General features: G+C 40.2%; 1 protein-coding gene across 1 annotated transcript; it reads right to left on the reverse strand.

Moving 5' to 3' along the window:
* Positions 1-2,043: 2,043 nt before the first annotated feature.
* On the reverse strand, positions 2,044-3,835 carry LOC145018740 (HXXXD-type acyl-transferase family protein). Its single transcript, XM_078976593.1, has 2 exons — positions 3,381-3,835; positions 2,044-3,121 (listed from the first exon to the last, which is right to left on the reverse strand). Exons 1-2 carry the CDS (start codon positions 3,795-3,797, stop codon positions 2,264-2,266), a joined length of 1,275 nt encoding a protein of 424 aa, XP_078832719.1. The 5' UTR covers positions 3,798-3,835; the 3' UTR covers positions 2,044-2,263.
* Positions 3,836-14,702: the final 10,867 nt, after the last annotated feature.

Below are 14,702 nucleotides of genomic sequence, written 5' to 3' on the forward strand. Positions count from 1 at the left end.
TAATATTCACATCAGTTTAATATGAATCTTCAATGTATGTCCTTCTCTGTGCATTTTTAATTTGTATGTATCTATGTATGTGTTATGTTGACGTTTGTTTGTATAGAACTATATTTATGTGCTTTGTTAGAACAATATTTATGAAAATATTACTTATGTTTATTGATGCCAAAAAGATGTTAGATGGGATGCTTATGGAGGATTCTCGCTTAGCTGACTAGAAAGCTATTGATACAAATTCCGTTTTAATATGTTTGTTTAAATGAAATTTGTTTCGCTATCATTGTCATTATTCCTGTAGGGACGAAATGGTATTTTATTAAATAAATCGAATAACAATCCAAACAAATGTTTTCACTTACAAAATCAATGTTTATGACTGAAAAGTACATTGCTATTGCCTTAACTTTTAGAACATACTAATAAATAAATTTTAGTAATATGTTTCTGTTTTTCGATTCAATCATTATTAGCTTTATTCTTTTAATATGGGTATAATGCTATCAGGTCATCCATTCCTCAGGTGAAATTCTTACAATACAATGCCTTAATAAGAAATCTTTTCAAAGTACATTGTTCTAATAAGAAGAAATGACATAATAAGAAAGAGTTAGGAAGTAGATTGTTTTCCAGGTGTTAATTAGTAATTTCGTACCTACATTATCAATCAAGAGTCATTTAATTTGAATATGAACCTGGTGCAAAGTTGGCTGCTTCTATCCCATTGCAGTTTATAGAAGCCTTGTCATAAATCCTAATAATATATAAATAAGTCTCAAATAAAGAATCCAATCAAGGTTTGAAAGAAAAAAATCTTAAAAGACAAACCTTGCTCGATTCCACTGTCAAATAACAAAGGGTAGATGTATTTTTTATTTTATGTCGGCCAAATAAAGAAAAAAAATGGTAACAATGATCAAATTGACCAAAAAAATCAAATGGTCGTTTTAACTAAAAAAAACTCTACGTTATTTTATTTATTTATTTATTTTTTTTTTTTGAGTGTTTTATGTCAGTATAAGGTTCTTTTTTGTTCATTTTAGTTTTAACCCCCCAAAAAAGTATACTTTCTATTATAAGAGATTCATATCATTATAACAATATTTTTTGTTCGGTTTAAGTTTTATGTAGACCAAATGACAAAAAGGGTCAAAATGGTCAAATTGACCGTCATTTTCACTAAATTCTACAAAGAGCATTATTCTTCTGTGTAGGGAATTTTCAAAATTTAACAGCACCACTTTAGAATTGTACAATGATATGACTAGGAATTTTTTTATCAAAGTTATGTTATAACCAATGTTATCACATAGATATACATAGAGAAATAGTATGCAATGCATACCTTCTCTATGAAACCCGCTTGAAAATATGAGTGAACAACACAATTGCCATGTATAGCTACAAGAAACCCAACAAAAGTTTAATTAAAATTTGATAAACTATAATTTTGTATGTTTATGACAAGTAAATGTTATAATTATATAGCATTGTACTTTGAAAGCATAATGTTATAATTATGTATGGTATGACAGTTAATTAGTTCTACATGTAGAACATCAATCATGCTAATGGATTTCTAAACTATGATTGGATTAATATAATATGAAGACATAAATAGAAAACTATAATTTTCAACTTATTAGAGTTTCTTCAGAAGTGGCTGACTTTGAGAAAAAGCTTGAAGGGACATTACATGCAACATGTTTTGCGTGGGTTTAAGTACTAGAACCTACAAGATGATAGTAGTAGACATAATTTATAAACACTAAACGATTCATATCGAAAACTATTTATTTCCCTGTTTGTGTACAAGTGTTTCGAAATTTATGCAAAAAGTGGTATTTTTATTTATAACATCTTTTATTCTTAATTTTCATTTGTACATTGTTATATATTTTTAATATACGTTTATTGCAATAAATTAATTTGTATTTTTCCATATACCAATTTTCTTTTACTTCATTCATTATGGTTGTTTTATATTTCATTATATAATATCATCATTTTTTATTAATTTACACATAAATAATGTCCCAAGAATCTTAAAAACATCACATATTTATTTGAAACAATCATTATAAAGTTACATAACAATCACATATCTTTGTCACTTAATAATTTTTTGAAAATAATTGAATAATAATCATGATCTTAATTGTCATAATTCGTTAAATTTTATAACCGTGGTTTCCCACGGGTTATAACCTAGTTTAATTATATAGGTCCAAAAGTATCACATGAAAACAATATATACCAACAATTAATTAATTACAGTTGTGATGGCATGAAGTAAAGGCTGAATATGGTGCTTCTTGACGCACCATGTCATCAGACGTATTCCTTTTTTTGGTCGAGGCAGGCTGCCCACGATCGCAGCAGGTATAATGCTGGAGCCTTGCACCGGAACAACATGGAGGGGTGGTCCTTTTCCATAATCAACTTGATTAAAACCAAGTCTTCCCCATTCCGATATAAACAAGGTTGTGTATCCTAGCGGTGGGGCAAATGGGTCTTCCTTCTTCCCTTGTTCTCCATTAATATTAGTTACCCAATCTGCAAATTCTTTAGGCAGCCTGGCCTTCGCCTCCTGGATCATTCTCACCACCTCAATGGTCGATGATTGTGCCAGGGTGTCGTTAGATGCACTGATAGTCACCGGGAAGAAACAGTTTCCGTAGAAACCTTGTGGTAAAGGAGGATCCACCAGCTGACGGCAGTTTGCAAAAAACACAAGCTTCATCATCCTACTTTGATCAGACCCTACACCAATCGCCTGAGTCCGGTTCTTCCAGAGAATGGCTGCTACAATTTCAAAAGACGAACAATGTCCAAGGAATTTCTGCTTCAGCCTATTGATGTGGTCGAGTGGAATGTCTATATTGGCATGCTCCAGCTCATAATCTGGGAGCACGAGATTTGGTGGTGCTAGGCTAGTTGAAGGATTTGCTCGTGGTTGTGGAAGAAAGTCACGCTGCCACACGGGGGCAACCTTTAGACGCTGGGCACCTCTAGCAAACTCACCAATTGCATTAAGGAACTGCGCTGCTCCTAAACCATCGCATATTGTGTGGCAGAATGTCAGACCCATTACAAACCCATCACCTTCAAACTCTGTCACCTGTACCAATTAAATATGCATGCATGCCATATACCTTCATTAATTTATCAGTGCCGTTTTTATGAGAAATAAGTAATAATAAACACGGCTAATAAAGAAAATATAATTAAAGCTGCATGCGCACATATCTTATAATTATGAGTGTTATTTCAACTGCCATTGCCCATTAATCTCTCATTATTTATTTAATATGTACTTTCAATCTTTTGTATGCATGATTGCATCTTGATTCCTTTTTGTTTTACTTAGTAATATTTACCTGCATTAGAACAAGAGGGTCGAAGCCTTGATTTTCAGGAGGATGATGAGGAAGTAGTTTGTCGAAAGGAATGGAAGTGATGTCCTCAAAGCAACCAACAGATTCAAGGCTACAAGTGGCAGATGCCTCCACAAACCAAACGCCCTCTCCGCTGCATTCAATCTGAAGGTCATGTGGGTTGTGTTGGGTAAGACGACCAGCTAGAGGATAGTAAGGGACGAGTGCCTTGGACAAGGCCTCCCGTATTGTTGATTTTGCGGCTCCAGGAGCAACCAGTGCCTGGAATACGTGAAGTGTCCGAGCATTGCATCTGAGGGCTGGTAATCTATCGATTCGTGAGAGATCAAGCACGGCCGAAGGTGTTGGTGCAAAAGGTGGAACCAAGCTTCCACTGGATTTGGTGACAGAGAATTCCATGGGGTTAAGTTATTATTGCATTGCCATCCTTGTAATATATATATATACATAAAGAAATATTATAAATCTTTAAAGAGAATGATGTTATATATAATAACATTTCTTATAAGTTAGCTTGACTTGGAAGTCCGTCAACCATGAGTGCCCCACTTTAATTTGGGTTCTTCATTTCCTCCCTCCTTTCTTTATTTTTTTATTTTCCGATCACCAAATCAAAGATATCGATTATTTTATGCTTTTGAGGAGGGTGGTGGGAACTTAGAAGCGAAGCAGGAAGTGCACATGTGATGCGTCACAATTCAAGTGTTACTACAGTGCTATTTGTTTTATCCAAGAACAACTTCTTGATCATTTTTGTCTACATCCGTGCATAATCGTTTGTGTTTTAGAATAAGGGAAACATGCAGAAAAGTTTTAAAATTTTGTTTTGGTTTATGATCTAGTTCTACGTTCAATTTTATTTAAAAAAAAAAAAAAAAAAAAAAAAAAAAAAAAAAAAAAAAAAACTGATTATTATAATCAATTTAACCCTTTTGTATTAAGTCTATAAAATATTTTAAGTGCTGAACTATATGTGATAAAATGAACATCTTTATTAGAATCATACAATCTTAATAAGTATACCACAGACATGCAGAATAATGTTAAATATAAATTTTTAATTATGTTTTATGTTTAATATATATTTTTTTTAATTTCGAAATTGAATTCAATACATATCGATTGAAGGCAAACGAGCAACAAGCTGCGCCACTAGGCCTTTTTGGATGACAAAACCTATTCTTTTGAAAACAACATTTGTGGATCTAGGAGATATGACATTAGAATGCATGACCCGTTGGACTCTGTTAAGGAGCTCCACCGCCTCTGGTGCGAGAAAACCAAATGTATCGAATGCAAAAGGAACAAACACATGTTGATTTTCTCTACATGCATTGTCGTGCTTTACCACTTTGCACGCAGCGGCTTTCAAAGCGGCATGCCCAGCTACGAAACCTCCGCTCCCCAAACCAATGAGAGGAGATACACCAGTAAGATCTACGCATGCATGCTTCCCTCCTATCCATCCAAAGACCAAAATGTCAGCCGGTCTAAGTGTGGACCTGCCATCCTGCGGGTCCGTCAAAAAGTTCACTGGCGCTTCTTTCTTCACAGATATACCAGCACGCCGACAACCATCAAAGAGAACATCCCGAACCACATCATGTCTATACTTGAAACCAGGGAGCTCTCTACAATGAACCGCGTGTTCCCCAAAGGTATCCAAACATGCCTTGCGACAAACTGGGCATATCTCGTCAATTGGGAATATGGGAATCATGAGGCGGTAATGAAGGATAGTTCGGTACTCCACAGGAGACATATGTTGGCCAACACCATCAATAGGGATAGTTAGCAGAAAATCTTGAGCATGAGGCGCCCGCAGACACTCAAAGACTGCTTTCTGTCTGACAGTCATCTCGAAGTTGACTTCCATATCTTGGACGATTTTGCTAAAAAGGGCACACGCCAAAACTTTTTGGGATTTAGGGGGCAGTGTCCTTATTAGTGAAACCGCTACAGTCAAATCCCGGAATCGTATCACGGAGACGAGTCATAGCACATAGATAATCTGAGTCCATACCACATATGCCACTATCACGTAAGATGTGGTCTTGTAATACCCAAGATTGGGCCCTTGAGGCTACAAATGCGTAGGAGGAAACCTCGTAGGCCGAGTACAAACCCAAACCACCAAAACGAATAGGTAAGGAAGCCAAGTGCCACTAAATGTCTCCAAAGAAGGGGCCTCCACATACCACCATATCCTCGATAGACCTGCGCAATCCCTTGTCACAGAATAACGCTGCCTCTTCTATGTGTACCGGTTGACATGTTCTTAAACCAAAGAAAAGTTTTGCAATGCCCATACATGATCGAAGAAAAAGGAGCTCACTCTGTGGGTCACATAGTTGTGGAAGAAGGCCCATCAAATCAACAGCATTGACCGCTCTTTTCATGGCCAGGCCGCTAATAAGCCCCGCGTCTCTGCTAACAACCCCCCAAGGAGTTTCACCCCCAAAGAAGGTCTCCCTATCTCCGTAGGGAATACATCAGCCCGAAGCTTCCTACCATCACATGAGGGCCAAAAAATCTCCATTTTCTTGATGTTCAACTCGAGACCCAAACCTGGACCATGCAACCGAATCATGTTCAACACTCTAGCCACCTCCTCTGAATCCCCAATGACAGTCCCATCATCTAGGTACCAAGCATGGAGAAGGAGCTTACAATTCCAATGTTATAGGATTAAAATGATAATAGTTTATACCAACGTTATATTTAAATTAATAAATTATGTATATTAGGTTGATAGTTGAATAATATATATATATATATATATATATATATATATATATATATATATATATATATATATATATATATAGGTTAATGAGTTTCTTATATTTATTGTGTGCTAGAGTGCACCAAAAAGAATTTAGTAAAATTTAAATAATTATTTAAATAAATAAAGATAGATGTTAAATGATTTACATAAATGTATATATCTTAAATGATTTACATAAATGTATATATCTTAAATGATATCCATAATTATAATTCTCTTTTTATGGAAACTAATTAAATTCATCATTAATATCAACAATAATACTTTTTTTCAGAATGAATTCGCATCTAAGTTTTTATATATAGGTTCGTTTTTTGTTTTACTACTCACTCACTTACGATACAATAAAGTTGTTGTAACGACCCGTCTCTGGTATGTTGCTTTTATATTATTTATTTTAGAAGTTTGCAGAGGGACTCGACGAGTCTATGGCTCGACTCGTCGAGTAGAGTCGTGATCTTGAGCAGCGTACAGATCAGCGACTCGGCGAGTCCATATTCGGGACTCGGCGAGTTGGCCTGCCAGGTAGAAACCCTAAATCCCCGGGTTTGCACCCTATTTAAACCATCTTATGAGCCCCCAAACTAGTCTCCTTCACCCTCAAAGCATTATTTAGCAAACCCTAACCATTCCATTGAGTATTTGAGCATTTCTTGTGTAAATCTTGAAGTTTTGAAGAGAAGAAGGAGGCTAGATCCAAAGGAGAAGAAGAAGATCCAAGTTCTTGCACCCATTTCAGAGTTTATTGAGGTAATAATCGGATTTCTCCTGTTTTTATGATTGATTCTCCTTTATAAGCATATTTAGCCCATTTTATCCATTCCTTAGCTTGTTCATAGTAGAGAAATCATATTAGATTGATTAGCTTTCCGATCTAGCCATGTTTCAGTTCCAAAAACGTAGATCTATCAACTTTATGGAGCCATTTTGCATGATAGCCCTAGATCTACTCTTCCAAGTGCCTTTTTAGCCTTTATATCCTTTTGTATGCATATGTACACGTAAAGTTGGGAACTTTACGTGGTAAACCAGCCTTAGGAACTCAGATCTATATATTGTATGCAGTGGTTTTGAGCAGAATCTAGTTTTTAGTAATTGCATGCATGTGACTCGGCGAGTCGAGTCGCGAGTCCCCGATCCTTCCCCTTTGAGTGATTCCGAGTGGGGACCAGTGAGTAGTAGAACGGACTCAGTGAGTCGGAGGTTAGACTCAGTAATGGAGGGACTCGACGAGTTGTTCATACAACTCGTCGAGTCTAAGACAATCTTCATAGATTCAAGACCAACTCGTCGAGTTGTTCATACAACTCGGCGAGTCGGATGCAGTTAGCCTGAGTTTTAGAATCAAATGGGAACTCGTCGAGTTTATGCCATACTCAACGAGTAGCAGCGAGCAGGGTTGAGAAATGAGAGTAGGGACTCGGCGAGTTGGCGGCCAACTCGGCGAGTCAGGTCAACTGTAAGTTGACTTTGACCAGAAGAGTTGACTTTGATCAGAAGAGTTGACTTTGACCAGAAGAGTTGACCTTGACCAGGAGAGTTGACTTTAGCCAGGGGTAAAAGAGTCATTTTACCCCAATGCAGTTATTAGTATTTTGATTGAGTGTATTTATGGAATTGTAGCCAGGGAGATACTGGAGCAGCAGCAGATAGCTTCCAGAGCCATACACTCAGCAGCCAGATCACGAGGTGAGTTTCCTTCCAGTAAGAATGGATCTAAGGCCACAATGTCGGCCCGTATAGCTAGTAGTAGTTTCCGGACTTCGGTCCGATGCAGATTTTATTATGTTTGATGCCTTCGTGGCTCAGACAGGATTTATGTGTTATGTGTTCCGGGTTACAGCCCGATGCAATATGTTGGTTTATGTGTTCATGCTAGTTGATATGTTTATGCTATGCTATGATCAGTAGTTCCGGACTTTTGTCCGATGCAGTCAGTTCCGGACTTCGGTCTGATGCAGTTAGTTCCGGACTTCAGTCCGATGCAGGAGGTAAGGCCTTAGTAGTTCCGAAACTTCAGTCCGATGCAGAGGGCAAGGCCCTGGCTAGTTCCGAACTTCGGTCCGATGCAGTAGGCAAGGCCCAATATGTGTTTATATGTATTGTATGGTATGTGGTAGTTTGGGGAAGCTCACTAAGCTTCGTGCTTACAGTTTCAGTTTTGGTTTCAGGTACTTCCGCAAGAAAAGGGAAGAGCTCGGGCTGATGGCATCGCATACACCACAGTTTCAATTGTCCTGGGAGATGTTTCTAGTTTTTCATAAATGTGATTGATACAGTTTTGATACAGTTCTACATAACTATTATTTACTGTTTTGAAATATTGACGTATGAGTTTTACTTTGTGATATTATTTTAGTACTTTTAGTAATTGTTAAACAAAAATTTTTGGGTCGTATTTTGGGATGTTTCAAGTTGGTATCAGAGCCTTGGTTTGAGGGATTCGGATACACTTTCAGGTGTGTCTGAACTCAAACTAAGGAAACGATAAAGATTTTCAAAAGAAAAACGTTTTGAAAATGATTTTGGAAAAAGAACTTAGAAAGAAGAAGAGTTTTATGAAAGGAAAATGGTGTGGCGTATGCAATCAACCGAGCTCAAGTAAGTACTTCCAAATTACCCATACAAGTTATGTTATGATTACCAGTTTTAATTTCAGTAGAACAACATGCTAGAATAGGACTAAGGATCTAGGAGGATACCTTATGTGCCTGCTATATGTGTTTCAGCTTTTCGAAATTTGCATGTTAGTATTGAGTAGATAATAGTAGGATAGCATGTTAGGGTTATGCCTGATAGTATGAGCTTAGCATTGTATGCTAGTACAGTATCTCGTTATGAGAATAGATTTGCTTGAATAATTTTCTGTATCTGAATGATGCTTGCTTTGTGCTTTGTGGGACTCTGAGTGATGGGAGTTAGCCATTAGGTGAATACGTCACATCACATGTGATCAGGGTTGAATAATCTCAGAGTGTTGGATTTGGCCCTATTGCGCAACTCTTGTTAGAGTCTAACCGTTGTAGGGACGAGTCTTTTACTCGAAGGATTATCTGAGCCTCATTACATGTGATGGTGTTCAGGTAATGACTAAATAGCATTACAAGGAGGCCTTCAGCAGCTGAGGACTGTTTTGAATGGAGTTAGAGATTTCCCCTAGGGCAAGCCTAAGATGAGAGTAACAGAGATCAGTAGTAGTAGAAGTGACTTGGTGGAGTCAAGGCAGTTCTTGAGGAAAGTACGGATAGATGTGGAAGGTAGTATGGGCCCGTACTACTAAAAGCAGAGGATCCGTACTCGAATCAAGGAAGGCCGAGACAAGATCAGGAAACTAGTATTGGTATCAGTGATCCCTTGAGATATTTCAGTTTTCTGATGTTGCTATGATTTGTTTCAGAATGGTAGTTTTGCGTTCGAGGCCAGCAGTCGGCAGTTCAGGTGCTGGAGAGGGATCAGGATCAGGCCCGGAGGCCGGGCAGTTGGATGAGCAAACCAGAGAGTTTCTTTCTTCTGAGGTCACTCGTATCATACTGGAGCAGACTCCTGTGATCTTCGGTTCGATCAAGGAGGGTATTCTAGAGCTGATGGATGAGAGATTGGGCACCTTCCGTGCCGAGGTGGTGGCCATGATGGGGTCGCGCACATTTACGTTCAGGGAGTTCAGGGCAAGTGGAGCTCCAAATTACCATGGGGCACAGGACCCCATGGCGACTACTAGATGGTTGGCGGATGTGGCCAACGCTTTCCGCACGAGCAGGTGTCCCGAGGGGGACAAGGTTAGATTGGCGTCCTGTCTTCTGAAGGACAGGGCACGGGATTGGTGGGAGGAGGTCGGACATACCATTAGAGATGATGCAGCGTTAGATGCCATGACCTGGGCTAATTTCTCCACCAGGTTCAGGGCGGAGTTTGCACCGGTTATCGAGGTGCAGCAGTTAGCCAGGGAGTTTCAGGACCTCACCCAGACTACGGAGACCGTGGCGGAGATCACCGCCAAGTTCAGGGAGAGGGCTCTTCTCGTTCCTCAGTATGCAATCGATGAGGAAATGAAGAAGGCCCATTATCATGAGATGCTGTGGAGCGATATCCGCCAGTTTGTGAGCCGGTCCAGCTGTAAAACGCTGGATGACATGATTGCTAGGGCTCGGGAGAGGGAGATTGACCTTGAGATGGAGAAGAAGAGGAAACCAGAGGCGGTTTCGGGTACAGGCAGTTCGAGCAAAAAGCCCAAGGTTTCATATCACAAATCCAGGAGTCAGCAGAGCCACAGTCGATGTGGCAAGTGTGGGAGATTACACGACGGGGTGTGCAAGGCAGGGAGTTCCGGCTGCTACAAGTGCGGTCGGACTGGGCATTTGAGCAGGGATTGTACGGCTCGTGCTACCACTATTGCAGCATCATATCTGATTTGCTTTCAGTGCAATCAGAGGGGACATAAAAAGTCCCAGTGTTCGAGTTTAGCTGCAGCAGGGAAGGTGGTTGCATCTGCCCCTGCTACTTTGAGGATTACAGATGGCCAGTAGGGCCGAGCAGAGGCACCAGTGGCAAAGAGTAGAGCTTTTCAGATGACAGCAGAGGAGGCGCGAGCGACTCATGATGTGGTGACGGGTATGTATCTTCCCTTCATCTCTATATTATTATTGATTATTGCTGATGGTTATATGTTTTGTATAGGGTCGTTCTCTATGAACGGCATTTCTGCTACAGTATTATTTGATTCGGGGGCTACCCGATCGTTTGTATCGCTAGCGCTTAGCAAGAGATTTAGTAGAGCTCCAGGGGAGCTGGATTGTCCACTAGAGGTCGAGATAGCAGATGACAAGACCGTGAGAGTCGCCAGGGTGCATAGAGGATGTTCTCTTCAGTTGTTCGACGAGCAGTTCTCGGTGGATTTGGTCCCTATTCCCCTGCGAGGGAATAAGGTTATAGTAGGCATGGACTGGTTGAGTCCAAACGGGGCAGTGATTGATTGCGAGTTACAGCTAGTGAGGGTTCGCACTCCCAGTGGGGGAGAGTTAGTGATTCAGGGCGAGAGGCCACAGCGTGGACCAGCTTTTTGTTCAGCCGCGAGGGCGAGGCACTATTTTCAGCAGGGTTGCGCCGGTTATGTAGCTTATGTCTTGGATGCTCGGGAGAAGGGCAAGACGACAGTTGACGATGTTCCGGTAGTGCGAGACTTTCCAGATGTATTCCCAGAGGATTTACCAGGAATACCTCCTGAGAGGCAGGTCGAGTTTGGGATCGACCTAATTCTTGGTGCGGCTCTGATAGCCAAGGCACCGTACCGGTTAGCTCCCCCTGAGATGCAGGAGTTGTCTACGCAGCTGCAAGAGTTGCTAGACAAGGGTTTTATTCGGCCGAGTAGTTCACCTTGGGGAGCGTCGATCCTGTTTGTGAAGAAGAAGGATGGGTCGCACCGTATGTGCATTGACTACCGGGAGTTGAATAAGGTAACAGTGAAGAACCGTTACCCCCTCCCGAGGATAGATGATTTGTTTAATCAGCTTCAGGGGGCATCTTGGTTCTCCAAGATCGATTTACGCTCCGGATATCACCAGATGCGAGTTAGAGGCGAAGATGTGCAGAAGACTACTTTCAGGACCCGATATGGTCATTATGAGTTTGTGGTGATGCCTTTTGGGCTCACTAATGCTCCAGCCGCATTCATGGATCTCATGAATCGCATATGCAGACCGATGCTGCATCGGTCTGTGATAGTATTCATAGATGATATCTTGGTGTATTCCAAGACTCGGGAGCAACATGAGGAGCACTTGAGGGAGGTGCTAGAAGTTTTGAGAAGGGAGAGACTTTTCGCAAAGTTCTCCAAGTGCAAGTTCTGGTTGCGTGAGGTGCAGTTCCTTGGTTACCTCATCAACCAGAAGGGTATCTTGGTAGATCCGGCCAAGATAGAGGCCGTGATGCAATGGGAGGTCCCGAAGTCTCCATCCGAGATTCGGAGCTTCCTAGGTTTGGAAGGGTACTACAGAAGACTCATTCAGGATTTCTCCAAGATAGCAGTACCTCTCACCCGACTGACTAAGAAGTCGGTGGTGTTTCATTGGGGGCCTGAGCAGCAGGCGGCATTTGAGACCCTCAGGCAGAGGCTATGCGAGGCTCCGATTCTTTCCCTACCAGAGGGAATAGAGGATTTTGTAGTCTACTGTGATGCCTCAATCACAGGTATGGGAGCTGATATGTGCATATTTAGTGTGTATTATGTGTAGTTTATTTATTCATATATTAGCGAAATTGTTGCATATTATGGACAAAAGGTACTTAAAAGTGTTAAATTATGTTTTTCAGTCCAAAGATGAAGCTCGGAAGCGAAAGGAAGCAAGAGAAGCGGTCAGGAGCTCAAGAGTGGAATGAAGAAAGAAAACACCCATACAAGGCTTCTACTCGTCGAGTTGCGCCTTGACTCGACGAGTCCGGTCGCGGATTCAGAAAGATAAGCATTCGGAAGTCGAGATAGTTATCGGATTACGACTATTGTGAGAGGGACTCGACGAGTCACCATATGACTCGACGAGTCGGAACGCATATATAAAGATAACTCTACAATTCGAGAAGGGAGAATTCTGGGAAGTTTCAGAAGTGCTTAGCTGCGAATAAGAAGCCAGAAGAACCCTAGAAGTCGACCAAAGAAGCTAGAATCCAATCTCGGGAGTAATTAAGGCGTAATTTCACCATTCTACTTAATTCTTTTGTTTTGTCAACATGATTAAGCAACTTGAACTTATTTGTTTGCTGTTATTTACCGTAGTTATGAACTAATTTCTTTAGACTTCTGTTTGGGAATACAAAGTTGACAATATGGTTTGATTAATTGGTAGGATTAATTCCAAGTTGGTGATTAATTGTTATTTTAGCTTGCTAAAGAACCTTGTGTATGAATGATAATTAATTTTCTGTTAATAGGAAGATAGTTGATTAGCATGAACATCTATTGATTATCAACCTCATATGATATGTGACCACTATACCATATGTCTAGAATTAATGAACATGAAACTAGGATTAATAAGGAAATTGAGTAAACTCATGTGCAAGCTTGTAAGATGACCATCGAACAAGAGGTTAATTAAGAATAACGAATTAATTAGCTATTGCAAGTCTAACTTAACCCGAATAATTAATCTAGTAAATATAATTAAATTAAGCAATTGGCCACTGTTTGAATTAGTTTATTTGCTAAGGATTAGTGTAGTGAACACAAACCTAATCACTTGAATCGGTAACCAACGAAAGAATTAATCCATTGCACTATTACCTTAAAATCAACCATAAAGTTAACCGAGTTGAACTAAACAGAAGTTTCTTTCCCATTATTGAATCTAGTTAATTTGTTCTTTTCTAGTCTTGCATTAGTTTTAGTTAATAAGTTTCTAGTCTTGTAAAACTAGAGAAAAAACCCCTATTTGCTTAATCAACTTAGATAGAATTAGTTTTTAATTTAATTTGTCGTTCCCTGTGTTCGATACCCTACTTATTTAGCTATACCACAATTGATAGGTTCACTGCCTTTTGTGTGTTATTTGATAATTAAAGTAGGATTAAAACTAGTTGGTTTCACACACATCAGGAGCAGTATTGATGCAGCAGGGGCATGTGATAGTGTAACGACCCGTTTCCGGTATGTTAATTAATTTGATTTGGGCTAAGTTTTCAAGAGGGACTCGGCGAGTTCTAGCCTGACTCGCCGAGTCGGGTCGCGCATCTTGTGCACGCGGGAGCCGGCGACTCGGCGAGTCCATATCCTGGACTCGGCGAGTCCGTCCGTCTGGGTGAAACCCTAACTCCCCGGGTTTGCTCACTATTTAAACCCCATTATAGCCTCCATCTCGTCACTTTCCCCCTGAGAGCACTGTGAGAAACCCTAAACCTTCCTCTTGTGAGCTTATAAGTGATCTTGTTCCATTTTGTGAAGGGGTGAAGAAGGAGAAGGAGAAGGAAGCAAGGAAACGAGTTCTAGTGCCAAGATCCAAGATCAAGTGTGAACTTATTGAGGTATTTTCGGAGTTCTCTTCTGGTTTCATGCTTAAACTTCCATTAGAGCTCTTTTAAGGGCTATTTGATGCTTGTTCCAAGCTTTATGCTTGCTTGATTGTGTTATTAAGCCGAAATACCTTTGGATCTGAGTGTTGGGGTGTTGTAGAGTCCAGATCCACTGTCTTTTTGGAGTTACATTGCTTATTAGCCATGGATCTACCCTTATTGTGCATATTTTAGTCTTATTTCCCTCATTCATGTGGTTGTGCACGTAAAGTTGGAAACTTTACGTGGTAAAACAGCTTAATGGACCTAGATCTATCATTTGCATGTGTTGGATTCAAGAGAAATCGAGTAAAAATATGTTGCATGGCGGCGACTCGGCGAGTCGGAAGAACGACTCGACGAGTCAGATCGCGAGTCCCGAATTCTTCAGTTTCTTCAGTGTCGAGTGTACGAGGTGAGTTAGGGAGTGGACTCAGCGAGTTAAGAGTAGACTCAGTGATGGAGGGACTCGGCGAGTT

This window comes from Lactuca saligna, chromosome 9 (genome assembly GCF_052625555.1).
Source record: "Lactuca saligna cultivar CGN05327 chromosome 9, ASM5262555v1, whole genome shotgun sequence".
Lineage (NCBI taxonomy): Eukaryota > Viridiplantae > Streptophyta > Magnoliopsida > Asterales > Asteraceae > Lactuca > Lactuca saligna.

Bases quoted from the DNA above. Each gene is read 5' to 3' on its own strand.
- LOC145018740 (XM_078976593.1), bottom strand. From the start codon at position 3,797: ATGGAATTCTCTGTCACCAAATCCAGTGGAAGCTTGGTTCCACCTTTT. The intron at 3,122-3,380 runs GTAAATATTACT...TAATTGGTACAG, and splicing joins ACCCTCTTGTTCTAATGCAG to GTGACAGAGTTTGAAGGTGA.